Consider the following 27,825-nt stretch of genomic DNA (forward strand, 5'->3'; position numbering starts at 1 on the left):
CAGTCTGGTGTTCCGCAGGCAGGAGGGGCTCAATAAATGCCGTCGATGTTGATGATGATGATGATGTCTTAGACCACCCCACGGGAACTGACCTGTTGTGTCCTCGACTCAACAGGAGACCTGGCCCAGACTGTTTTCAACCTTGGCACTGATCCCACCGTGGTAGCCCTTGGAGTCCCCATCGTCGGCCGCTCCTTCCCCGGGTCCACGGTCTTGCCCTAGTCTGGGGAGGGTGGTCCCCGTGCGGACCTCCGGATGGGGATCTGTTGCCAAATTGTACATTCCAAGCGCTTAGTGCAGTGCTCTGCACATAATAAGCGCTCAATAAATAGTGTTGAATGAATGAATGAATGACCCGGGGTGGGAGATGTAAGGCAAGAGCTTCCGCTCGCCCGTGCCACTTTAATCCAGAGTGACCATCAACCTTCCTTTCCTTTTTTTAATGGCGTTTGTTAAGCGCTTACTATGTGCGAGGTACTGAGCTAAACGCCGGGGTCGATACAAGCTAATCAGGTTGGACACAGTCCCTGTCCCATGTGGGGCTCACAGCCTCGATCCCCATTTGACAGATGAGGTACTTGAGGCTCAGAGACGTGAAGTGACCTGCCCAACTTCACACAGCAGAGAGGTGGCAGAGCTGGGATTAGAACCCACATTTTCCTGACACCAGGCCCGTGCTCTTTCCACCAGGCCACACTGTTTTTCCTCTGGGCAGAATCTAGTCCAGGACTGGATCCTTCCAGCCAACGTTCCAAGCGCTTAGTACAGTGCTCTGCACATAGTAAGCACCCAATAAATACGAACGAATGAACGAATACTGCCCCCGTCGCTGCCTGGAGAATGCATTTAACCCTCGGCCATTCATTCATTCATCAATCGTATTTATTGAGCGCTTATTGCGTGCAGAGCACCGTACTAAGCGCTTGGGACAGTACAGTATAACAACAAACAGAGACATTCCCGCCCACGGCGAGCTCACAGTCTAGAGGCCAGGTGCCGACGTCCGGAGCAGGTCCAGTGTGGGAGGCCCTGGGTTGTCACTAGGGACGTGAAGCTCCCCCGCCGTCTACATCAGCGAGTCTGCGGCGGTTCCGCCCCCTGCCAGGGAGACCGAGTCCCAGGCAGGAGGCCAACCCTAGGCAGACGACCACAACCCTCAGCCGGAGAGGCTGGGGGGGATCCACAACAGCTTCTGTTCACCACCCGCCGGGCGGGTCTCAGGTACAGGCGGGGCAGCCCCAGACAGCCCGACCCAACCCGCGCACGCCTGGCTGCCTCCTCACCCCCTCTCGGGGGTGAGCAGGCTCCCCCCACCCCGGCCCTGAAGGTTTCCCACCCCCCACCCTCCCTCCCTTCAAAGATGGCTAAATTTCAAACCGCCCAGGACCTAGAGAACCCGCATGGCCTAGTGGATAGACCATAGGCCTAGGAGTCAGAGGACCTGGGGTCTAAACCCGGCTTCACCACGTAACAATAACAACAACAGTATATGTTAAGCGCTTACTATATGTCAAGCACTGTTCTAAGTGTCGGGGTAGATACAAGATAATCAGGTTGGGCACAGTCCCTGTCCCACGTGGGACTCACAGTCTTCATCCCCATTTGACATCTGAGGTAACTGAGGCCCAGAGAAATGAAGTGACTTGCCCAGGGTGACACAGCAGTCAAGTGACAGAGCTGGGACTAATAATAAACGACAATAATATTATGGTATTTGTTGAGTGCTTACGACGTGCCAGGCACTGGACTAAGCGCTGGGGTGAATGCAAGCAAATTCAGTTGGACACAGTCCCTTATCCCATGTGGGGCTCACAGCTTTCAACCCCACTTTACGGATGAGGTAACTGAGGCACAGAGAAGTCAAGTGATTTGCCCAAGGCCACAGAGCAGACAAATGGCAGATTCAGGATTAGAACCCACGACCTTCTGACTCCCAGGCCTGTGCTCTATCCACTAGGCCATGCTGTTTCCCAAGCAGCACACTTGTCTGCTGGGCGACCTTGGGCAAATCACGTCACTTCTCTGTGCCTCGGTTACCTCATCTGTAAAATGGGGATGAAGACTGTGAGCCCCATGTGGGCAGGCAATATGTCTGCTAATTCTGTTACGGCGTACTCTCCCAAGTGCTTAGAACAGTGCTCTGCAGATAGTAAGTGCTCAATAAATACCATTGATGATGATGACGGTCTAGGAGGAGGCTTCTCCCATGGCAGACCTGTAGGTGGAGAGCGCCCCTCCAGAGAAACTGGACTTTTACACCTGGTTGGGGGAGAGCAGAGAGTGCTACTTTGTGGGAGAGTTTGGGCCTGAACACGGGCTTGGGAGCCAGAGGACCCAATTTTGAGTCCCAGCTCTGCCACTGACCCGCTTTATAATGACGTTGGTATTCGTTAAGCGCTTACTATGTGCAGAGCACTGTTCTGAGCGCCGGGGTAGATACAGGGTAATCAGGTTGTCCCACGTGAGGCTCACAGTTAATCCCCATTTTACAGATGAGGGAACTGAGGCCCAGAGAAGTGAAGTGACTCGCCCACAGTCACACAGCCGACAAGCGGCAGAGCCGGGATTCGAACCCATGACCTCTGACTCCCAAGCCCGGGCTCTTTCCACTGAGCCACACTGTAAGCTCATTGTGGGCAAAGAATGTGCACACAATGTGTGCTCTGCTCACAGTAGGCGCTCACTAAATACAAACGGACTGACTGACTGATCCTGGCCTGACAGAGGAAGAGGAGAGACCCAGAGGGGTGAGATGACTTGCCCAAGGTCACACCGCAGGCTGGCGTCCGAGCCGGGTCTCCCGACCGGAGGTCTCACGCTCTCGCTCTCTCCGCCGGGCCAAGCTGCCTCCCCGATCACGAGCTCTTCGCTGCAGCCCCCGGCCGGACGCCCCGGCCCCCAAGCTGGCCCTCAGCTTCCCGACGGCAGGGCTGTTTAGACACAAACAAGGCCCGGCCGGCCCCGGGCCCGACTCGATTTACACCGCGTTTCCAAATATTTAGATTGGTCTTAGCTTTCCCGCAGCGGCTCGGCCAGCAACCTGCTGTGTCTGAGTCGGTCTGAGGACCAGTTGTCACTGGTCGCTATAGCTCTTTTGGACCCCGCTGAGCGTCGTGGCGGTTAGGAGGGCAGACGGGGGCTGTCTACATCATCTGGGACCTTCTGGCCTCAGAAGCCCAAACGCCCCAGCGAAGTTGGGGGGTGGAGGGGGAGGGGGGAGTCTGACGGCAGCAAAACGTTTGTTTAAGTTTTCTTCTGTAGTTGGTCAGGGGTAGGTGGATTAGATTATAGCCGATTTGGCAAAAATACGATTAGCTTAACAATTCCTTATAAGTCCAAAATAATGCGGAGTTAAGCAGGCAGGGCCAACTGTGGCTCCTGGGGGACGGCGCGGGGGGAAGGGGGGCTTTTGGCCCGACGTCCCCGCCCTCCACCCCCCCACCCCGGCTGGTGTCGGTTAATGAGGGCGCCCGGGGTCTCCTCGCAAGCGTTTTGGAAAGGGACGAGGCCGCAGTCGGAGGGCCTTCCTTGGTAGCAGTCGGTTGGTGAGCTGAAAGTGGAAGGCCCGGATGGGCGCGCTCTCCGACAGAGAGCAGTTACCGTGTGGCTCGGGAAGCGCCGGGGCCTTTTGCTTTCTTGAGGGTCTTGGGCCCACTCGGCTGGGATATCTGGCTAGAAGGTGTCAGCGTGCCACGTTGGCGAAGAGCACTGGGTAGGGTGGGGGGAGATGCTGAGGCTCAAGGAACCTGAGAAGCAGCATGGCCTAGTGGCTAGACCAAAGGCCTGGGAGTCAGAAACACCTGGGTTCTAATCCTGCTCCGCCACTTGTCTGCTGTGAGACCTTGGGAAATTCACTTAAACTCTCTGTGCCTCAGTTCTCCCGTTCGCCCCCCTATTTAGACCGTGAATCCCATGCGGAAGAGAGACTGTGTCCAACCCGTTTGTCTTGTGTATCTGCCCCAGGGCTTAAAACAGTGCCTGGCACATAGGAAGCGTTTAACAAGTACCACAATTATTGTTATTATCGGGAGGCACCACATCACAGTGAGGGACCAGATTCAGACCCTGCACATCTCGCTTTTGAACACGGGAACATACTGAGCACAAGAAAGGAGGTTGTTTTTTTTTTAATATGGTATTTGTTAAGCACTTACTATGTTCCAGGCACAGTTCTGAGCAAAATGATCAGGTTGGACACAGTCCATATCGCCCATGGGGCTCACGATCTTACTCCCCATTTTACAGATGAGGGAACTGAGGCAGAGAGAAGTGAAGTGACTTGCCCAAGGTCACACGGCAGACAAGTGCTAGCGCCGGGATTAGATCCAAGATCCTTCTGGCTCCCAGGCCCGTGCTCTATCGGCTAAGCCACATTGCTGTTCCTATCACGAGCTTCGGCACTCGAGGTGCTGAATGCTGTCTGTTGTGTGCTGTGCATGGTACTGTACTGGGCACCTCGGGAGAGCTTGAAAAGGGTAAAAGATGTGGTCCCGACCCTCCAGGAGTTTTCACGCTAACTGCTTTAACGATACAAGCCCTGACCGATTACGGGTTTTTTAGGCTTCTAGTCGAACCCAAATCCCAGTGATCCGAAGAGCCGCTGGAGGGAAGCGGCGACGAGGTGACTGAAATCAAGTGGGGCGGAGGAGATCCCCCGAGGTGGCGAGAAAGCACAGCCGCCGACGAGGTGGCTTCGCCCCTCGAAGCTGGGACGCCACCGTGGCCGGCTGACCAGACCGGGGCTTTGGGTCTCTGCCCTTCTCAGGCAGACATCCCAGCGGCCGGTGAGGAGGGAAACGGATGAGGACAGTTAGCTAATCCTCTCCGCGACCCCATTTCCCAGTCCTCATTCGCCCTCCCGATTCCCCCGCACCCCAACCCAGAAGGGGAAGGCAGAAGGAGACCACGCGGACGCCTGGCCTGGGGATTTCCCGGCAGAGAGCGCCCACCCGCCTCCACGGCCGCCACCGGTGTCATCATCGCCATCACCGCCACGCGTCCTTCAAGCTGCGGGTTTATTTCACTAAATTACCTAGATTTGAAAATCTGTGCCTGGTGGTGGTTTCACTCCATCAAGGGTTACAATGGTTGGTTTCATTACAAGCAGGAGAAGGAAGGGAAGACAGTGTTAGGGAACCTGGCAATAAATTAGAATATAATTTACAAAAGCAAAAAAAAAAAAAGTAACAGTGAACCACATTAATACTGAATATAAAATGATAAGCAACTAATCACAATGATACAAAGGTAATTTCATCCTGTACTGGTAGGATACCTATGGGACAGACATTCAATCACTCGACTAATCAACTTCCTAAAGAAATGGGCTATGCTGGAGTTGGACCCGGGGGATGCTTATTCCCTCTCCGCTGCACGCGACCTTCTTCCGGGCGGGCGGGGGGGGCAGGTGGGCGGCCCCGTCGGGGCGGGGCACGACGGCGGCTGCCGACCGGGGTGCCGCGCGGCTGTTTCAGTTCAGAACGGGATTTAGCTTAGATACACAGGTGGCTACAAAGTAGCAGCAGCATCGGACTGTGCTGGGGACAACCGGGGGGGGGGGGGGGGGGGGGCCGGGGAGGAGGTTGGTGTGTGTGGGGGCGGGGGGGTTGGGTACATGTGCGTGTGTGTATGTGTGGAGTGGATTTACAGCTGCGAGGTGTGGCAGGGAATCCAGAACCGGGATGCGGCCGGGTGTTCGGGTGTTCTCCCTGCCCGGCTCCCGCGGGCCGCTCCCGTGGATGGGCACCCTCGCCTGCCCGCGCCACGGGAGGCCGTGGCACCAGTGCTCTCGGTGAGGTGAGGACGAGGGGCTGTCTTTCTCCCTCCGCTTGGGAGACGGTAGAAAGGGGTGGGAGCAAACGAGCCGGCAGCCGTGCCCGGATGCCGGGGGGCACCCTGATCGCCTCCCGCCTGGACAGCGCCCGCCCTCCTGGGGCCTTCTGCTTCTCAGCCATTCGGGGTTTGACAGAACCGTCGGATGCCTGGCAGTCACTCCCGTGACACCTCGGTCTGGGCTCAGGGCTGGCCCCCCGCGGCCCGGGGGCGCAGGGTGGGGCTCCGGTGGTCCGGGAGTCTCCAGGACAGCACTGGATCCGACCGGTCATCGCGTGGTCCGCGACACCCCCCCAACCGCTTAGCGCAGGGAGGGCCGCCGGGACGCCCCAGATATTTCTCCGTTCACGAGCAGGCCCGTTCCTTCTCTCCACGGGGAGTCTCTGTCCGCACGGCTGGGGGCCAGAGCAGAGGCCGGGCAAAGGAATGGGTTTTGTGGAGACGGTGGGATTAGATTTGCCCAGGGGGCCGCTAAACAGTTAACGCCTACCGGGGTGGCCGAGGAACACGGACCCAAATGTCCGTCCCGAGGGCTGACTTGAGTCTGGTCCTGGTGGTGGGATACTCCCGGCGGGGTGTGGGGGCTCCCTCCCCAGGCACGCCCCCATCCTCTCGCTGACCCACACGGTCAGCGTCCTCCTCCCCGGCCGGAAGCGTGCGGGGCAGCAGCGGGTGAGCCGGGCTGTCCGATCCAGACTCTGGCCGGAGGGCGGTGAGCACGGCAGCGGGGTCTTAGGGGCCGGGGTGTAAACAAGACCGAGTCGGGGTGGTGGAGGGAAGGGCCCGGCCCTTGGGCCTCCCCTCCACCGGGAAGCCTGGCCGGGCCAGGGCCCTGGATTGCTCCTCTGGCCCGCCAGAGTCTGAGCCTCTGCCGGTAGGAGGATGCGCTCGCCCCCCGTCACCGGCACTGCCAACTGGGGCCCCGGGAACCGTGAGAGCAGAACACGCTTCCTTCGCTCCTTACCCCCATTTCAAGGTTTTAGTTATAGCACCGGTGGGGTGGCAGAACGTAGAGCCAAAAGATTCTAGCTGGGACTCGACTGCTGAGGCTTCTTTGCTTCCTCAGGAGGTCTGGTCAGGTAACCGCTCCAGTTTCATCGGTTTTACTTACGAACGGAGTTAGTTCCTCAGTGTCGCCGCTCGCTCTGTCGTGAAAACGATCTTCCTGGTGTCCAGGGAGGTAAGTGAGGACGGGGTGGGCTGGGATCCCCGACTCCGGCCTTCCCACCTCGGCCCGTGGCCAGAGCCGCCGGAGGGAGCGGTGACTCCTCTTCCTCGCCGCAGGCTGGTAACGGTGACCACGGAAAGCTGCGCCACCGAAGGGATCGGTGGGCTTGAGATGGGATGGAGAGGGGAGAGTCGGGGGTGGGAGTGGATGGTCCATCCGGCCGACCAGCACGCGGTTTCCTCTAGGCGTCCGGGTGCCGCCGCTGGAGAGAGCGCCCCCGGTGCCACTGCGCCCGGTGGTCTGACGTTCTCACTTCACAGAAGTTAAAATACTGAAATCCTGTCAGCTGGAACTGACCAGTGGTTATGTTTTCCACAGGGTAGAGGGTCTGCCTGGGCCCGGTCCCGCAGCCCTGGGTGGTCGGTGCCGTGGTGGGCTCGGGGCGGGGGAAGGGGGACGGGGGTGGGCAGTCAGTGTCCCTGGCAGGTCTTACAGCACATCTGTCTGAAGTAGGCGCGACTGCAGAACTTGAATTTCAGCACCAGCGGGCAGTAGGCCACTTTGTTCACATCTTTGCACTCTAGGGGACGGGCAGAAAAGGGGGCGGTCAGGAGCTGCCAAGAACAAGAGTGAACGGAGACGGCCGCGTCGCGCGGGGGCCCGGACGAGGTCCGGAGAGTCCGGCCCGCCTGGGAGGGTCCGGCTCTATGGGAGGACCTGCCCCGCGGGGCCCCCGAGGGGTCGCGGGTCACAGAGAGTGGGTGGGTTACCAGAGTTGCGGGGGAACTCACGGCTCTGGGCTAACCAGGCCGGCGAGGTCCAAAGAAGGAGACACGGAACCTGGTTCTTTAGGTCCAGGTCTGTTTGCCTTGGGCCAGGCATTCAAACCCTCTGGGCATCAGTTTCCTGCGGGGATATGTGACCCACGCTGCCTCCCTTCTTGCCTCCGCCCCTCCCGCCGAGTGGGGGCTGGGCCCCAGCGCTCCGCACGGCGTGAGCTGACCCGCAGCACGCGCTCAATCGGTACGCCATCTGATGGACCCCCACCCGCGGGTGGGAGCGCTGGAGCGGCAGGCCCGAGCGAGCAGGCCCCAGCGGCCATCGGCGGGAACGGCCGCCACAGAGGCCCCATCTGACCCCTCAGTCTTCCCGCGGAACCAGCCGCCGCCACCGCCACCGCCTTCTCTCCTCGGGCCGGTCGCAGCGGCCGGCACGGATGCCGACCCAAGCCCCCTTTGCGGGTCAGCCCCCTCCGGGATCCGGGCTTAGGAAGCGAGACCCGCAGCTCCGGGCGGGGAAGGGAAGGACCGGGCCGGACCGAACCACCGCGGGGCGAGGGTAGGAGGACCGAGCCGGCCGAGCTCCTCGGCTCGGGGCCCGGGAACCCTCGTCGCCCGCCGCCCGGCACTCACCTTCGGTGGTGGAAACGGGTGAACTGTCACACTTGCTTTCGCACTGCTGCATGGACGGGGGCCGGACCGTCTCTGGACAATCGCTGGACGCCTGCCCGGTGTACGACAGGCACTGGACCGTTCGCATTTGCTGCCCGAGTCCACACTGTGCAGAACACTGGCAAACGGAGAGGCAGAAAGAGAAGAAAAACCTAAGTCTCGCCCTATCTGGAGCGCCTCATCAGGGTTATGATGTAACCCCATAATAATACTACTACTAATAGTAATAATTATGGTATTTGTTAAGCACTTACTATGTGCCAGGCGCTGTACCATCTGACTCCACTCCTCCCACATTACTCCAGAAACACAGGAGTGGTGGTTCATTCTAAAGAATTCCAGTAACAGGGACTACAGTTCCTTCTGGAAATGCATCCTCTGGTAACAGAGGTATGACAGCGTGGCCCAGTGGAAAGAGCCCGGGCTTAGGAGTCAGGGGTCATGGGTTCTAATCCCGACTCCACCACCTGTCAGCTGTGTGACTTTGGGCAAGTCACTTAACTTCTGGGTGCCTCAGTTACCTTATCTGGAAAATGGGGATTAAGACTGTGAGCCCCACTTGGGGCAACCTGATACCCTGTATCTAGCCCAGCGCTTAGAACAGTGCTCGGCCCATAGTAAGCGCTTAATAAATAACAACAGTATTATCTCTCTCTCCATATATATATATATCTACACCCACACCCACATAAAAATATATATTTATTTTCGCATAGACATACAGTTGTCCTTAAATGCCACTGGCGGTGAAACTCGGCAGCAAGACAGGTACAGAAATTAACTGTAGACACCCGAATTCCAGAAACCACTGGGCTTGGCCGAGAGACCATTCTGGCGATGTGCGCCCCACCACACAGACATGACAGAGTTTAACTTATCTTTCGTGGCTCAAGAGGATGCCGGCGGCGGCAGAACTCACCGAAACCCGGAGCCTGGCAGCTCCTCCTAAGGCCCCAGAAACCCCGGCTTGGCAGCTCGTTCTAGAGAGCTCTGCTACCAGGCCCGCCCATTCATTCTGGAGCGGGAAGCACCGGTACACAGTGGTTCGTTCTAGAGGCAGGCCAAGTCCAGTGCTATTCTTAGGCCCGGGCGTGTCGCTTGGGAAGTCAGCCCTCCGGGAGGCTGGCACACCACAAGACAAACAAAACGGGCGCACTTTGGTGCTGGCTCCCTCGGCACAAACACCAAAGGGGAAAAGTCAATGTTTGCCAAGTGGAGGGGGAGAGAGTCGCTGAAAAATATTCATGTTTCAGGTTCCAGGAGGGAAGGAAAGCCTCTATCTACCGCAGCAGCTTCCCTTGCAAGGGTCCCGGGCCATTTCCGAGGGTCCAGAGAGTGAGCGAGGTCCTTGGCCGGCAGGCAGGGCAACCAGTCGGCTACCAGTGAGTGTCCACGAAGTGGACAGGGGCCTGCTCTCTGCCCACAAGGTTAGTCTGTCTCCCTATTCTTGTCGGGACAGGCAACGGTGCAACTTTGCTCTTTTGGGGGCTCCCCGCGTCGGTGACATCTCATTTGGTTCTCACAGAATCTCTGAGAGCTAGGGAGAAGCTAGGGATTACTACCCCATTTTACAGATGAGAAAACCGAGGCCCAGAGAGGTTCGGGGACTTGCCTGAGATCACGCAGCAGGCCTACTCCGTCTTATCCTCGGTTTCCCCAATATAATAATCACTGTGGTGTCTGGTATGCTAAAATTCTCCCTTTCCTCTCCATCCAAACTGCTACCACTTATGACTTCTCCTCTCCCGCCTTGACTACTCTATCAGCCTCGTTGCTTTCCCAGCCCCCGGTCTCTCCCCACTCCAGTCCCTACTTCACGCTGCTGCCCGGATCATTTTTCTACAAAAAACGGTTAGGACATGTCTCCCCATTCCTTTGGAAACTCCAGTAGTTGCCCACCCACTCTGCAGCAAACAAAAACTCCTCGCCACTGGCTTTAAAGCAGTCCGTCACCTTGTCCCCTCCTACCTCACCTCGCTACTCTCCTACTACAACCCAGCCCGAATACTTCGTCCCTCCAATGCTAACTTTCTCACCGTACCTCGATCCTGTCTATCTCACCGCCGACCACTCGCCCACATCCTCCCTCGGGCCTAGAACGCCCTCCCTCCTCAAATCTGACAATGACTCTCCCTCCCCTCAGAGCCTTATTGAAGGCACGTCTCCTCCGAGAGTCCTTCCCTAAGCTCTCCTCTCCTCCCACTCTCTTCTGCGTCACCTTGACTCGCTCCCTTTATTCATCCCCCATCCCAGCTCCACAGCACATAATCTGTAATTTATTTCTATTAATGTCTGTCTCCCCCTCTAGACAGGAAGCTCACTATTGGCAGGGAATGTATCTGTTTATTGTTGGAATGTACTCTCCCAAGGGCTTAGAACAGCGCTCTGTACACAGAAATCTCTCAATAAATACGATTTAGTGAACAAATGAAAGTCAACGTTTACTGTGTGCCAAGCACCGTTTTAAGCACCGGGGTTGATACAATGTTATATGATGGGACTCAAAATCTAGGTAGGTGAGAGGGAGTACAGGAATGTGAATCCCCTGAGGGGCAGGGAATGTCTCATTCCCACCTGTGTATCCTCTCCCAGCGCTTCTCACAGTGCTCGGCATCCAGTAAATGCTTAAGAAATACTATCACTACTCTTTAACCCCATTTTTACAGCCGCGGAAACCGAGGCCACAGAAGTCAAGTATAACATGCCCAAGATCGCAGAGTGGGCCAAGCGAAAGAAATGGGATTAGAACCAAGGTCTCCAGACTCCTAGGTCTGTGCTCTTTCTGCGAGGCCGCATTACTTCTCATCTGTAAATGGGGGATAGGATACTCGCCTTCCTTGGACTGTGAGCGATCTGATTATCTTTCTTCTACCCCAGTGTTTAGCCCAGTACTGGGCACGTGGAACATTTTGATGGAGGAGATAGATGTGGTTGGGAGAAGAGAAAGGTAGTGGCATGTCCTGGGTTTATGCTTTGACACCAACATGGAAGCAACAGACAAATAACTACCAACCAACAGAAAGTTCCTTTTCTATCGGGCAATTCCTCACGCCCGCGCTCCCTCACCCCCATTCAGTGTGGCCTAGTAGAAAGAGCATAGGCCTGGGAGTCAGAGGACCTAGGTTTTAATCCTGGCTCTCACCATTTTTCTGCTTTGTGACCTTGGACAAATCACCTAACTTCTCAGCCACCCCACCTAGAAAATGGGGATTAAGACTGTGAGCCTATGTGGGACAGGGACTATGTCCAACCTGATTATCTTTTATCTATCCCAGGGTTTAATACAGTGCATGGCACATAGTAAGCACTTAACAAACACCACTATTATTATTATTACTATTGTTATCCACTCCATCCCCCTCCTTCTCTCCCTTTGAAGTCGGCATCAGTCACCTCTTCCACCCACAATTCCTCGTCACCGTGTCATCTTTGACCCCACCCTGGTCCTGCCTCTCATCCTCTGTGCCATACTGATGCTTTCTCTCCTTTTTCTTTCTCCATCCCTACAATTTTCCTCAGGGATTCAACATCCCTGTGGAAGTTCTTGACCTGATCCCCCGACCTCACCCACTCAGTAACCTGGACCCCCTCTGGATCCCTTCATCTCCTAGTCACTGGGCAGTGAACAATTTCTAGCTTCACCCCTCTCCTAACTCATCTTCTCTCCCACATTGCTAGGCAGCCGCCTCCCTCCACTTTCCCCCAAGCCATCTCGCCCCATACGGACTCCCTGTCCAACCTCTCCTCTTTTGATGGACAAACCCCGCCATCCTCAACTCCCCCGCACACCCCCAGCCAGGTGTCTGCCTCCACAGGATGTTCTCTCCGCTCAGAGCTCGGGCTGCGGGGCGCTGCCAGCCGAGATCCAGGCACTGGGCCAACTTCACTCATTTTCAATTAATCCTCACACGCTAGAGCTCTGCCCTCTCCTCCACTTAGCAACACAACTTCTCCCATCGACTCCCCCGCTCGCTCGCCCCCGATGACCTTGCCAACTATTTCCTGGACAAAATCAAAACCATTAAGCATGAGGTTCGCCCCTCCCTTCCCCCACCCCCACGATTCACCTATCATCTCCACTCTCTCTCAAGATCTCTGCACCTGCTTTCAAAAGCCACCCCCTCCACTGGGGCCTCCAATGTTCCTCACCTATGAAAATCATTACCCCGCCCCACCGACTCACCGCCAATACTTTTCAACCGTTCATTCTTTGATGCCTCTTTCCCCTCTGCCTTCGAAAATACTCACATCTCCCCTTTCCTAAAAAAACCCCTTCTCTTTACTGCTCCTCACCGCCCCGTCTCTCTCTTCATGCTCCTGTCCAAACTCCTCAAAGGGGAGGAATACAACTGTTGCCTCCACTTCAATCTCCCCGCTTGTCCCTCTAGAAGCCGTTTTTCACCCCCTTCAGTCCCCTGGGATCACCCTCTTCACCGATGACCTCCTTCTTGCCAATGCCAACAGACTCTATCCCAATCCTCCTCAATCTCTGAGCGGTTTCGATGCCATGGACCACTCTCTGCTCCTGCAAGCACTAGGCACCCTTGGCTTTTCTGATACAGTCCTTTCCCTTGGCTCTCCTCCTAACTCCTCTGTCCACCTTGGCTCTGCCTCCAGCTGTGGGGAACCCTTACGGCTCAGTTCTGGTTCCCTATTCTTCTAGATTTATACTCACTCATCTGCTCCCAATGCTTCATTCATTCATTCATTCAATCGTATTTATTGAGCACTTACTGTATGCAGAGCACTGTATACACAAAAACTCCTCACTCTAGGCTTCAAGGCTCTCCATCACCTTGCCCCTTCCTACCTCTCCTCCCTTCTCTCTTTCTACCGCCCACCCCGCACGCTCCGCTCCTCTGCCGCCCACCTCCTCGCCGTCCCTCGGTCTCGCCTATCCCGCCGTCGACCCCCGGGTCACGTCCTCCCGCGGTCCCGGAACGCCCTCCCTCCTCACCTCCGCCAAACTGATTCTCTTTCCCTCTTCAAAACCTTACTTAAAAATCACCTCCTCCAAGAGGCCTTCCCAGACCGAGCTCCTCTTCCCCCTCTACTCCCTCTGCCATCCCCCCTTTACCTCTCCGCAGCTAAAGCCTCATTTTCCCCTTTTCCCTCTGCTCCTCCACCTCTCCCTTCCCATCCCCACAGCACTGTACCCGTCCGCTCAACTGTATATATTTTCGTTACCCTATTTATTTTGTTAATGAATTGTACATCGCCTTGATTCTATTTAGTTGCCATTGTTTTTACGAGATGTTCTTCCTCTTGACGCTGTTTAATGCCATTGTTCTCGTCTGTCCGTCTCCCCCGATCAGACTGTAAGCCCGTCAAACGGCAGGGACTGTCTCTATCTGTTGCCGACTTGTTCATCCCAAGCGCTTAGTACAGTGCTCTGCACATAGTAAGCGCTCAATAAATACTATTGAATAATTGGCAACAGAGACAATACCTACCCAACGGGCTTACAGTCTAGAAGGGGGGAGACATACAACAAAACAAAACAAAGCAAGTGGACAGGCATCAATAGCCTAGCTTTATGCAGAAGATTCCCAAGTCCACCTCCCCAGCCCCGTCATCTCTCCATCTCTGTCGTCTCACATTTTCTCCTGCCTCCGGGACATCTCTGCCGACACCTCACACTCAACACGTCCTCCACGGAACTACTCATCCTCCCTTCCAACCCCTCTTCTCCAGTTAACTGCCCCATCATTGTTGACCACCACCGTCCTCCCTGCCTCTCAAACCCGCAACCTAAGTCACCATCCTTGATTCTTCCCTCTTTCAATCCCTGTATTCAACCAGTCCGCTCTGCCCGCTCTTCCTCCACACTGTTTCCAGAATCCTCTCCATCCAAACTGTCGCCACACCAGTCCGATCCCTTTGCATGTCCCGGGGCTTGACCACCGCAGTAGGCTTCTCCAGCCTCTCCTCTCTCCAGGCCATAAATCACTCCGCTGCCTGGGGTTATCCTTCAAAAATGCCAATCCGCCCGCATCTCCCCACTCCTCAAATACCTCCGTTGGTTACCTGTTCCTCTCCAGATCAAGCAGAAACTCCTGATTGTCGGCTACAAGGTACTCCATCAGTTTCCTCCTTCCTTTTTAACCCGCTCTCTTCACCTCTTCCACCCTGATTCACCCTCTCCACGAGCTCAACTATTGCTCTCATCTGTTCTGTTACCGACCTCCGGTTCCCCTCGTCTGCCAAGGAGGCCATTCCTGATTCAACTCTCATCTCCACCCCACATCAGCCCTTCTGGGGACACTGAACAATTTCAGAACTCACAGACCCCCAGAGCACATCACCTTCGATACTATTCTACTTTCTCGTCTCTCCAATTTATTTTAGCATCTGGCTCCGCCATGAGATTGCAAGCTTCCTGAGGGCTGAGCTGGTGTCTACCTGTTCTATTGGATCTGCCAAGCACAGCTGCACCTAAAAGACTCTCGGTAGCTACTAATGACTGACCAGATCCCTGAAGCCCACGACCTTGACTGGACCCCTCTTGATCATAAACTCGCTGTGGTCAGAGAATGTGCATGTTAGCGTGTACTCTTCTAAGTCTTTAGTACAGTGCTCTGCACACAGGAAGCATTCAATAAAATACAACTGACAAAACAAAACTTGTCTGCTGGGTGACCTTGGGCAAGTCACTTAACCTCTCTGTGCCTCAGTTACTCTTCTGTAAAATGGGGATTAAGACTGTGAGACTCATGTGGGACACCTGATTACCTTGTATCTACCCCAGCGCTTAGAAGAGTGCTTGGCACATAGTAAGCGCTTAACAAATACCACATTATTATTATTATTACCCTTTATTCACCCCATCCTCAGCCCCAAAGCACTCATGAACGTACCATAATTCATTTATATCGTCTGTCTCCCCCTCTAGACTGTAAGCTTATTGCAAGCAGGGAACGTGTCTACCAACTCTATTGTCTTGTACTCTCCCGAGCGCTTAGTACAGTGCTCTGCACACAGTAAGCCATCAAAAAATATGATTGACTGATCGATCTTCAGAGCCCATCCGAAATCACACCTCCTTTTGGATTCATCTTTCTTCTCCGAATCACCACTTCAGCACTCACACACTCCCAATCTGTAGCCACTTCTATTCATAGGCTCCTCTATTAGGCCGTAAGCTCCTGGAGGGCAGGGGCTGTGTCCATCTACTCCACTGGACTCTTCCCAGCACTCAGTACAGTGCCCTGCACACCGCAGGCACTGAATAAAATCCTCCAGGTTGGGTGATTTCCACACATGGTACAGCCTCGGGCTAGCCAGCCATCCCTTGGGGCCGGAGTAGATTCTGGGAAATCATGGCTCGGCTCCGCAGCAGGGGTAGGGTGGGGAGGGGAAGGGGTGCGTCCCATCCTCGTTACTATTATTATGGTATTTGTTAAGCGCTTACTATATGCCAAGCCCCCGACTCACCTGTCCCCAGTCTCCGGTCACCCAGCGGGGCGGGGGACAGCGGCCCAGGCTGCAGCGGATTCGGACGGGCGGTTTGCTCTCCTCCGGGCAGCGGGCGGGGGGAAACGTCTTGGACAGGTCGCTGCTCTTGCACAGCACGATGCGATGCTTGAAGCCGGGGCCACACTTTGGCGTGCACTGGAGAGGAGACGGCCAGACCCCGTGAGCTGCGCCGTCCTCCCCGGGGTCGTAGTGATGCGCCATTTGGCCCTGAGCTCTCCCGACATGAAACTCGGCATGTGCCTTGCCGCAGGGCTCCCTTTCTGGCCCTGGCACCACCAGCTCAGCTTGCCCAGACCCGCCCTATCCTCTCCTGGGGGGTCCCGACCTAAATTCGCAGGCAGGTGGACCTGCTACCCGGGGACACCAGTTGGATCAGGAGCTGCACGGGCGTGAGCCAGCAGTTGGCAAACTCACACGTCCCCACCCCGTCCAGCAGCGTGGCCACCGCTTGTCATCAACACCCCCTCCCCATGGGGGGAACTTCCCTCTCGAAAAGCAACAATCCTGCCTGAGGAAGAAGAAAGCTCTTCCTTCCGCTCTTTCTCCCTGGAAATCTTCTATTTGCCCATCTCCCCAGGCCACGGCTCTACCCCTGGTGTATTCTCCGAACGCTTAGTACAGTGTGCCCTGCTCCCAGCAAGCACCCAGTACATGCCACGGCTGACTGACTGGCCGGTTCACTGCGGTGTGGGACGCAGGGCCGGATGGCCCAGGCCAGGCATCTTCCATAAGGAGCTCTCTGGGACGTTACGGGGAACGTGTAGGAGGGGGGGGTTCTGTGTCCCTGGCTCTGCCGGAGCCCCCCTTTCCCCTCCCCGCCCCCGCCGAGCGTGCTTACCTCTGACCAGTCTAAAGCCACCCACTGAGGTGGGCAGGACTGGTTGTTGCACGGCTCTTTCTCTACGGGCCGGTGGGTCAAGCAGCTGCTCGAGTCGAGCGTCTCCTCCTCGGAGGGGCCGACCTTCCTGATGCAGAGCACCGTCCGCGTCCGCGAGCCGCCGTCGCAGGTCTTGCTGCACTCCAGCCACTCCCCGATGAACCACCTAGAGTGTGGGGAAGGGGCGGCGGTAAGCTCAGCCTCACGGCATCGCCCCCGCGGGACGAGGCGCCACATGAGGCCGGCGTGGCACCGTCTATGGCCCGGAAGGAACTAGCACTGGTGGCTGTCTTTCAGTGAGGCGACAAGGGCAGCGGGTGGGAGGGAGTGACTGAGACGCCCCAGCAAGGAGGATTCCTGCCCCCTCAAGGGGGCACAGTCTCCGGGGGCTGCTCTACCCCTTCGGGGGTGTCAGAGGTCTCTTTCCAGGGCGCTGGTGCTTGGGGTCTCAGAGGAGCCAGTGGGGCATTGACCCCCAGGTCCTAGCCTCTACGGGGCCTCACTGACCCGCGCTCTCCCCACTACCCCTCTCCTTTTCCGCGCAGAACACGAGTTTCCCGCTGTGGGCAGGGGCTGCGCCTCGAGTTTCTAGTGCCCTCCCTGAAACGCTCGGCATGGTTGATCCTCGACCTCCCGTCCCCGCTGGTGGACTGACAGACATGGCACGACCCCGGCAGCAATCCCAGCCGCCTGCACGATAGCTTCCCCAGTCCAATCATAGACGGAAAACTGTGATTCTTACCCATCACTCTTCTAAGGGAAACTTTCCACAGGGCATAGCGCAAGATCGGGAGTTTTCGCTCAACTTATACCATTGAGGAGTGGTCCAGCGATACATCAATCTTCCCAAGGGCAGAAGGGGTTCCCCACCTGGACGAAGCAGCGGATGGGTCTGACCAGTTAGCTCGAGCTGGGCTGACAGTCGCCACTCTTGGGCTGGCGGGGAGGTGTTAGGGGCGATGCAGGACGGAGCTGTTGACAGTGCGGTATGGCCCTGGGGAGGCCGGGAGAGTACCCTTCCCCAGGGTCCCCTCTGGAAAGACCGAGCCAAGTGATGTATTTCAGACAGGCCCTGAGCTTTCACCTCCCTCTGCCCCCGGACCACCCCATCCTTCTTCACCATCACCCAGATCCTTCTAAGCCCCAGGCATGCCAGGATTCATTATGCGACTGGTCCAGCAAGGGTGGGTATGCATCAAGTGTCTACTGCAGGCAGAGCAGGGATGGAGCGCCTGGTAGAGAACGCTGGAAACCAAAGGCAAGACCCCTGCCCAGTGGGGGTGAAAGTGTGATGACGGAAGGGCAAGGTGGGGGAGGCGCCAAGCACCCCAGCACTTAGGCCTGATCCCCGCCAGAGACCAAATGTCAACGGCTCCGTCCTGCATCGTCCTTATCACCTCCCCGCCGCCCAAGAGTGGCGACCGTCGGCCCAGGTTGAGCTAACTGGTCAGACCCATCCGCTGCTTCGTCCAGGTGGGGGACCCCTTCCGCCCTTGGGAAGACCGATGTACCGCTGGACCACTCCTCAATGGAATAAACTGAGCAAAAACCCCCGATCTTGCGTTCTGCCTTGTGGGACGTTTCCCTCAGAAGAGTGATGGGTAAGAAAGGCCCGGTGTGGCTGGATGGGTGAACCTGGTGTAGGCTGATCCCCCTCACCTAGGGAGCCAACCACGGCTGGGGCGGAGCGGGCCGCAACGGTAGGAGGCGCCCCCCCGGCATGGGCTGGGGGTGAGGGGACGCTGTGGCCGCCAGGGCCTTCACACCCAAGTGTTGGGGTCGGTTTGGGGGGTGGTCCGGACTCTGGCCAGGGCTCCCCAAACTGTTCCTGTCACACAATCCCCTGCCCCTCATGGTCACCCCTTCCCCAACCCCCATCACTACTGCATCTCTCACTCAGGCGCACCTCCACTTTTCTTCCTTCCTCCTACCTGTAATTTAGCTCAGTGTCCATCTCCCCTGCTAGACTGAAAACTCCTTGGGGATCGGGTGGGTTAGTGTCTACTAAGTCTACTGGACTCTCCCAGGAGTTTAGCACAGGGTTCTGCACAAGGCAAGTACTCCGCAAATACCCTAAGTAAAGACCTCTGATATCCCACCAGGCACCCCCGCTCCCACCTCTACCCTTCCCTCCATTAGGAGCCCCTGCTCCTAGCCCCCAGGACCGTAAAACCGGTGACTCTCTTCCTCGTGCGTTGCTGCCAATAAATTTCCTGCAGGTATGAGGCTGCCTTGCCTTTTTGACTGGACACTTTCGGGTGCGGGAACTGTGTACTTATAGGCCTGTACCCATCATCTCGTCCCAGTAAATTTTAATTAAGGATCCATAATGCTCCACGGCCGCTTTGAAATGAACAATTAAACCGCCGGGTAGCCCATAACCTAGTTGGATCCCTGGGAGGCTCAAAATCCCAAGGGAAAACCGCATCCCAACTGAGGAAGGGAAGGAGAGTGAGCTTTAAATCAACACTACGATATTTCAGTGGTCCTACTGGAGGACGCGCTTCATTAGCTAAGGAGATTTCTCCATCCCAGCACACGCCACACAGTAAATGAACATTCTGTGCCATGTGTCTGCTGTGTGACCTTGGGAAAGTCACTTAACGTTCCCTCATCTTTAAAATGGGGATTAAGACTGTGAGTCCCATGTGGGACAGGGACTGTGTCCAACCTATTTACCTTGTATGTATCCCAATACTTAGAACAGTGCTCGGCACACAGTGAGCGCTTACCATATACTATGTTTACTACTAACCTCGGAAGTTCCACCCCAGGACTGAGGATCGCACCCGGCCTCCAGGAGGTACCCAGAACGGTGCTCTGCTCCCAGTACGGTCCCAGGGGCACCCAGTGCTCCGTCGATAGACTATCTAGGCCGCCGAAGAACGCGGCACCCAGATGGTTCCCTGGAGCCGGGCCAACCAACTGTTCGGTGGCAGCTGGGGAGTGGCAGGTGGTTTCGGGCTCCGTACTCACTCCGGCGGGCAGGGCTCGGCGTTGCAGTGGCGCTGGTTGTCGGGGGGCTTGCTGTCAGGATCACAGTAACTGTTCTGGACGATGGAGTCGTCATCCAGCCTTTTGCACAGCACCTCTTGCTTCTGGACACCTGAGAAGAAGCAAGGGGTCGCCGTCAACGAGCAGGAAGGGTACTCCTCGGCCCAGCCCCATCGGCCCCAAACCCACCCGGACGCCATGACCAGCCCCCAGGCCTCGACTGCAGGATGCGCCCCTTACTTCCCTGCAGGCTGGACCAGAGCCTGCTGTCCGAGCGCCGTGCGTTCCTGGCCTCTCCCTGCCGAGGGGGCCGAGGAATGCAGGAGCCCGTGCCCACAGGGTTGAGGGGGCAGCCACGGAGAGCCCGGCAGTCCGGGGACTCTTTTCTAAATCTCCCTCCCACCCTCCGGCCACGGGTTTCAGCCCCTTGTGGAGCCCCAGAAGCCGGAATCGGCCAACCCGCTGAGCCCAGCAGGGCCACGCTCGGAGGACACGCCTCGGTCCAGGTCGGGACTCTTCCCCGGCCAAGATGCCGGGGACTGGGATTAAGCCCCGGAGACTAAATAATCTCCGGACGATCGGCGCAGTCCAGATCGGTGCACAAATACTCTGGTGGGTTGGGGTAAACAAAATTCCTCCCTCCCCGGCCTGAAAGCCCGGGCGGATCCTGAAACATTTAAGAAGATTAAAACCAAATAAACCTTCTTAGCTTCCTCTGTAAAACTTTGCAACGGCAAACCGGGTTCGCTCAACAGCTGTTTTAAAGCAACAGCTCGGTCCCAGTCCACAGCGGGGACTCGCTCTGTCCCTCCGCCCGCCCGGCTCTCAGCAGGACTGTGGAAGTGGGTAGTGAGGGAAAGGGCGGAGGAGGCAATGGGCGGAAGCCACCTGCAAAAATAGGGGCCCAAAGAGCCCATGGGATGCTGGAATGGCTAGCCTGGGGCAGCACTGCCTTCCCCCAGCTCCACGGTGACCAGCGGCCACAACTGACCCCACAGCTATTCCCGGGCTCTTCTTCCCAAGCTGTTTCTGGGCGGTGGCACCCGGAAGCTCTGGGCCCCAGCCATGGGGAGTAAATGACTTGAAACTCTGTTATATTGTAGTCTCCCAAGCGGCATGGCACAGGGGATAGAGCACCGGCCCGCGAGTCAGAAGGTCATGGGTTCTAATCCCCGCTCCGCCACTAGTCTTCTGGGTGACCTTGGGCAATTCACTTCACTTCTCTGGGCCTCAGTTACCTCATCTGTAGAAAATGGGGACTAAGAGTGTGAGCCCAATGTGGGACAGGGACAGTGACCAACCTGTACTTTCCAAGTGCTTAGTACAGTGCTCTGCACGCAGTAAATGCTCAAGAAATCGACTGAATGAATGGTTAACGTGTATCTACCCCAGCACTTAGTATGGTGTTTGGCACATAGTAAGAGTTTAACAAGTACCATAATTATTATTATTTTTATTTCTTAGTACAGTGTTCTGCATACAATAAGTGCTCAATAAGTACCACTGATTGTTTGAAATATAACCATGGCAGGAGCTGGTGGGGTGGGGACGGGGGAGGCGGGGGAAGAACCTCTCCAATAGCTTCAGTAGCACCCTGAATTTAACCAGCAGTTTCACATCAATAGGAGGCTGGGGGCATTATCTGCATTTTTCAGATGAGGAACCTGGGGGCCAGAGAGGTAGTGCCACTTGTCTGAGGACACAGAGCAGACAAGTGGCAGAGCAGGGACTCCCAGCCCCAATCCTTCTCCACTGGGCCAAGCCAATGCACCTAAGGCTTGCCCCTGGCACATTTTCCTTGCCCAACCATTCCCAGACTTACACATTTACACACTTAGGTTCCACGGGCCAGACACTCCCCATCCCATCTCCCCACTACTGACCTGAAAACCCCCGATACTCACCCCAGATCTGCTGAACTCAGCCCAGGGAGGTGTGGGCTGACTGGTGGGAAGGATATTTTTATGGCTCGCGAGGCCTCAGGGATCTTACAGTTCAAAGGGAAAAACAAAACCAAAGGTGTTTCTCCCCTTCGGAGAGCATGTATCTCCAGGCCTGCAACTCCCCCACCACCAATAACGTCTTCATCATTTCCAGGCCGAGGCTCTCTTGGCCAGCAGAGCCACTCCAAACATCTCCACGGGGCCCGAGATGCCCTGGGCTCTCCTGGCAACATTGCAATTTGGATTTGCACAGGAAGGAGGGCAGCCTATGAGGTATTTGGGTCACTCGCTCACTACCGCTGGGCAGACAGGCCGCCACATAGACCACGAGCTCCTTGGGGGCTCCACTGCTGGCCAGAGCTTCTGCCGGTGCCAGATCCATCTACCGGAGCCTGCCCGGCCCCGACTCCGGACCGTCTACCGGATACATGACAGTGGGAGGGCGGACTGTTGTTCAGTCCTTCAATCAACAGTGCTGGTTGAGTGCCCTCTGAGTGGGGAACCCGGTACGGAGCACTGTGCAGAACGCTTGGGAGGAACTACACAAGCAACAGATGCCGTGCCTGTCTTCGAGGCAAACGGGGCCAGCCGACAAACAACGCTGGCTTATATCGGCGGTGGGAGCCTAACCGAGGACAAAGACATTCCTGGGAGGGGTGAGAAGTGGGAAAGGTGAAACAGACAAAGGTGAATGGAAGTAGCATGGCAAAGTGAATAGGGCACGGACCTGGGAGACAGGTCATGGGCTCTAATCCTCTAGTAAGCATATAACAAATACTACACTTATCATTATTATTATTATTATACATAGAATGGGCCCTAAGTGCTCTCAGGGGTCCATGGGGCAGGGCAGAGGATCCACACTGGCTCTCCCTCACCACCAGAACCGGCAAACCAGGTGTCCCTGCCTGGCTCTCCACCGGCCAGCTCGCTCTACTCCCAGGCCATCGACGCTCCCGGCCTCCCTGGCAATCATTGGTGCAGTGCCTCACACTGAAGAATCGACTGCAATAAAAACTCCAGTGCCCACGCTAATGTGCCCCTGGCCTCTTCCCCAAGGTGGACAGTCATCTTCAATCCTTTAAAGGCTGAGAAACAGTGTGGCCTACTGAATAGAGCCCAGGCCTGGGAATTAGAGGACCTTGGGTTCTCTGTCCCAGCTCCGGCATGGGGGATTCGCCTCAATTCCCTCACCTGTAAAATGGGGATTAAGAGAGCAAACCCTATGTAGGGCTTGGATTGTGTCCAAGCTGATTAGTTCGTATCTATCCCAGCACTTAGTACAGTGCTTTGAACATCGTGAGCACTTACCAAATACCATAAAAGAAAAGAAACCAACTCTTCCTCAAGTGGCCAGCCACCGGCAAGCACGCTCAAAACTGGTGCCACCTCATTAAAGGGGTTTGACCGGACAGGCTTCGCCGTGAAATAAAATCTGACTTGTAGCTTTTATAAAGCTAAAAACATACCAAGTTGGGGATTAGCTGGAAATCCTCTGAACTGGTGTAGCGGGACTAACGACCCTGCTTAGGTCTGGGGAACCTGTCGAGTCTCTTGACGCCATCAAGACTCTGGTCCACGGCTTCTCTTAACGTAATCTGAAAAAACTGTGTTAAGTTGATTTAAAGCCATGGGGGAAAAATTAAGAGGCAGTTACACAGGAACACTCGGCTTTCAGACCTACAGACTTAAAAAGATGGAAAATAACCTCCTGATCGGTCAGGGGGATTCTAACAGCACACTAAGGGGGTGGGGGAGGTGGAGACCATAATTCCCCTGGGAGCCCTGGAGGCGCTTAGCACATTTCTACTCCCAACTGACGTGTGGGATGGCCAGTGGCCAAATGGAAAAGGATGCGAGTACATTTTCTTCCTCAAACGCCCAAAGTGTCAGGCCCGGGAGTACCAGATCTGTTTATAAACACAGCTCCCGCACCACCCCCACCTCAACCCTGACTACAAATGGCTAATGAGAGAGATGCCATCAGCAGGGCAGGGCCAGTGAGGTCCCGGGGGGCCAGGGAGATGCTGGGAACCCAGAGGGCCTTTCTCAAGTCACTCCGCCGATCCCCCAAGGTGGTTAGCAAAGGAGCCTGTGGAACATGCCTGCTAGCAAAATCGGGGTCCCTGGAGGGAGTGCCCAGGGCACAGTGGCGCTTAGATTCCCCACGAGCTCCCAGTCTGAATCTTTGGACGCAGAAAGGCAGGAGGAATGGGGGAATGGGCAGAAAGCCCCCTGAACACCCCTGGATTCATTCCTAAGCCTGCAGCTGCTATCCTCTGGAGTGGCCCTGGTGTCCTCCCAGAAGCCAGGGGCTGGGGGGGAGCCTAATCCAGCTCTGGCAACGGGCTGGCACAGCCAGACAGTGCCCAACTGACCATCTCTGGGGCTAGGGAGACAGGCAGAGAAGCAAGACCAAGAAGAACATCTCATCTGCATGGCCTAGTGGCAAGAACATGGGGTTGGGAGCCAGAGGTTGTGGGTTCTAATCCCGCCTCCACCATGTCTGCTGTGTGAGTTTGGACAAGTCACTTAACTTCTCTGTGCCTCAGTTACCTCATCTGTAAAATAGGGATTGAGACTGTGAGCCCCACGTAGGAGAATCTGATCACCTTGTATCTACCTCAGCACTTACAACAGTGCTTGGCACATAGTAAGTACTTAACAAATACCATAATTATTATTATCTGCACAAGGGCTCTGGGGATGTTCCACCCGCATTCATGGGTCTTAACTTTTTCTGGAAATTGAGGTTGTCTTTTTTTAAACTTAAATCTGGCCAGTGCTTTTCTTTTCCAAAGCACAGTCACTTCCCAATCTCATTCCATCCTCACTTCAACCCAGAGAGATGCTGGAATCTTATCTCCACTTTACAGATGGGGAAATAAAGGCCCAGAGAGGAGAAGTGATTGAGGGCGGTCATGCAGCGGAGCGGGGGCAGAGCCAGGAGCAGGCCCCGGGACCGGGCCCCATATTCTAATCCCGACTGGACCGAGGGAATACAGGAGAGAGCTGCTGCCCTTTCTGGTTTGAACTCCGGAGACCTTGGTCCCAGGGACAAATTCAGCTCCTTGTCATTCACCAGAGAAGATTGGGTCCGCGTGGCGTGAGCATGAAATGTAATCTGATAGCTGGGTTCCCGCTAGAGACTGCTTTATTGAGTTAGATAGATCTTGACACCTGATGATGGGGTTTATTAGAGCACCTACCAGGTACCAAACCTTACCCTAGGTACGGGGGTAGATACAAGATCATCAGATCAGACCCAATCCCAGTCAGGGTCAGGATACCCCGGGTGGGAGGACTGGGAAGCAGGGATGTTCTCTCCCCATTTTATGGCTGCACCTAGAATCCAGGTCTTTTGACTCCAAGATATCCATGCCCTTTCCATACCCGGTGCCTCTGGACGTTTTGCAAAAAATCTGACCCTCAAGCAGAAGACCAACTTGGCCTAGTGGACAGACCACGGGCCAGGGAATCAGAGGACCTGGGTTCTAATACTGACCCTGTCACTTGTCTGCTGTGTGACTTTGGGCAAGTTGCTTAATTTCTCTGTGCCTCAGTTACCTCATTTGTAAAATGGGGATTAAAAGCGTGAGCCCCACACGGGACAACCTGATTACCCTGTACCTACCCCAGCCTTTAGAACAGTGCTTGGCACATAGTAAGCGCTTAACAAATACCATTATTATTACTATTATTATAGGGGACAGGGACTGTGTCCAACCTGTTTAGCTTGTATCTACCTCAGCGCCTAGAACAGTGCTTGACAAGTAAGTGCTTAACAAATACCATTACTATTATTATTTATCCCAGCATTTAATACAGTGCCTGGCACACAGTAAGCGCTTAACAAATACCCTAAAAGAAAAAAAAAACCACCATATGGAGCAGGCCTCCCGCACTGTGACTCGGCAGGCAGAGTTCCTTCCCCTCGATACAAAGGCTCTGGCCTGCTTTTTCAGCCGCTCTCTCTTCGAGATTCTGGGAATTGCAGGTTTTTCTGGTTCTCAGCAGCAAATGCTGTAATGGCTAGCTTCCTAGTTCTCTTTCATCAGTTCCCTCTGATCTCAATTTTGTGTCCAACAGGGGCCTGAATGAACCAGACCCTGCCATGCCAATCCACAACCAGGCCACTGGACCACACGGTCATGAGCCCTGCCTGCCCCAGCACCAACGACTTTCACTGCCATTCAGCATCATGCCATCTTTCATGCTTTTCCAGTGGTCATTTGGCTAGTTCAATGAGCCTCCACTGCTCCTCCCTGCAGGAGAGCACTCCACACTCAGCAGGCTCTCAATCAACACCACTGACTGAATCAATGAATGACTACTGACTGAGTTAGGCATCTCTTCTGTGGCCTCAAAATGAGCTCCTCTGGGAGGGTGGGAGGTTGGAGGGGAATGGTGGGGAATACCAGAGGCTGAGGCTGATGACTATTATTTTCTAAGATTTCCTACAGGAGGTCAGGAGGGGAAGGAGGAGGAAGGAAAGGGAGACTCAGAGTACCTCCTACAACTCTGAAATGGCTCAGAAATGGTGATGGAGGCCCTGCTGTGCAGATGATCGGCTGGCTCAGTGGTCATCTGGTCTGGAACTGACCTGGCTCTGTGGAAGTGTAGATTCTTTGCTGTTTACACTGTTTTGCTCTTACTGTGTTGCTAAATAGTTCAGACCCAGCTTTCCCTAGAATCCAGGAAAAGTGAACTCCCAAGGTGGGACTCGCTCTTCCCAACGGGGACGGCCATGGTCTCTACTCTCTATTAGTTCGGCCTCTTCATCTAACAGGTGCTAGGACTCTCTCTGGCCATGGCCTCTGGGGCAAAGTACCGGCCAGGCTCAGGACAAACTGAGCAAGAGGGGACGGTCTAAAGACCTTCCATTCAAGCTTGTCGGGTCCCCTCATGCCGATGGCGAACTGCTGGCCCTTGGCTGTGCCCAGAGAGGCCAAGCTGGATGCCTCAGGGCCTAGGATGCCAACGGCCCTGAGGTGGCAGGCTCAGAGCCCTTTGGTTAGGGTGCCATGGAGGACACGCCTCCATGGACCTTCAGCCAATGGGCTTTTGCTCATAAGAGAAGTCAGGTCCTGGCTGGAGCCCCCTGGGATGAAGGATCCCCTGCCCATCCTCACTGGCCAGGGCCGGGAATAGGGCTCCTCACGGTAGCCCTCGAAGAACTGTTCGGAGGGAGAACAGCTCAACAGAGAAAGCGGGGCCCAGGCGGGGCAGTACATTTTTGGGTGAATCATTGAAGGGGACAGCTCTCACCGGGAAGGGATTCAAATCCAGCCTAGGCAGGGCTGGGCCATCTCCCTTTTATTCAGTCATTTGTATTGAGTGCTTACTGTGTGCAGAGAACTGTACTAAGCACTTGGGAGAGTACAATTTAACAATAAACAGACACATTCCCTGCCCGCTATGACCTTATAGTCTAGAAGGGGCTTCCCGCCAGCTTGCCCACAGTGGCTTCAGGAGAGGGTGGATGAGGACCAGAGATAGGATATGTAGCTATGGGTGGGCCTAAGCCAGGGCCCAGAGGGTGCGCGTGGCACTGGGAGAAACCGCAGCACCATCGCCGGCTCCTCTGCACGGGGTCCTGGTCCCGCAGTCTCTGTGCCCAGGCCGCGGCTCGCCCGCCATCCTCAAAGATCTTTGCCTTCGAGGTCTCCTGCGGCTTTGCCAGCATGGGTGGGGTCAGAAGCGCCGGGGCTTGGGTGGCAGGATTTGAGGTGAGCTGTGGGAATGGGGCCACTGCTGGGGCGGTCTAGAGACCTCCTCAGGGGGCTACGGGGTTGTGGAGAGGGGTAGCCTCCTCAGGAGGCTACGGTGAAGGGCTCTATGGGGGAGAACGGCAGCTGGAGTCCTCTCCGTCCTTTACAGCGTGGGCTCGTTACAGATAGGGAACGTATCTGCTAATTATGTTATATTGTAGTCTCTCGAGCACTTAGTACAGTGCTCTGCACATAATCAAAGCTCAATAAATATGACCGATTGATTGGATGGGGTGGACCCCGATTATGCAGGATGAGGCCACTGCCAGGGTCGCTTACCTTGGGAAATGACAGAAAAAAGTACAGGCGGACC

At 55.7% G+C, this 27,825-nt stretch overlaps 1 protein-coding gene across 1 annotated transcript in view; it reads right to left on the reverse strand.

The window, feature by feature from the left end:
* Positions 1–7,433: 7,433 nt before the first annotated feature.
* Positions 7,434–27,825, reverse strand: part of ADAMTS6 (ADAM metallopeptidase with thrombospondin type 1 motif 6) — a 94,879-nt gene continuing 74,487 nt past the window's right edge. Inside the window, exons 14-18 of the mRNA XM_029075956.2 lie at positions 19,781–19,910; positions 16,766–16,970; positions 15,886–16,062; positions 8,413–8,569; positions 7,434–7,580 (exon numbers count right to left, since the gene is read on the reverse strand). Coding sequence (XP_028931789.2) covers positions 7,471–7,580; positions 8,413–8,569; positions 15,886–16,062; positions 16,766–16,970; positions 19,781–19,910 — 779 coding nt within the window. The 3' untranslated portion in view covers positions 7,434–7,470. The remainder of the gene's footprint in view (positions 7,581–8,412; positions 8,570–15,885; positions 16,063–16,765; positions 16,971–19,780; positions 19,911–27,825) is intronic.

This window comes from Ornithorhynchus anatinus, chromosome 1 (assembly GCF_004115215.2).
Source record: "Ornithorhynchus anatinus isolate Pmale09 chromosome 1, mOrnAna1.pri.v4, whole genome shotgun sequence".
Taxonomy (NCBI): domain Eukaryota; kingdom Metazoa; phylum Chordata; class Mammalia; order Monotremata; family Ornithorhynchidae; genus Ornithorhynchus; species Ornithorhynchus anatinus.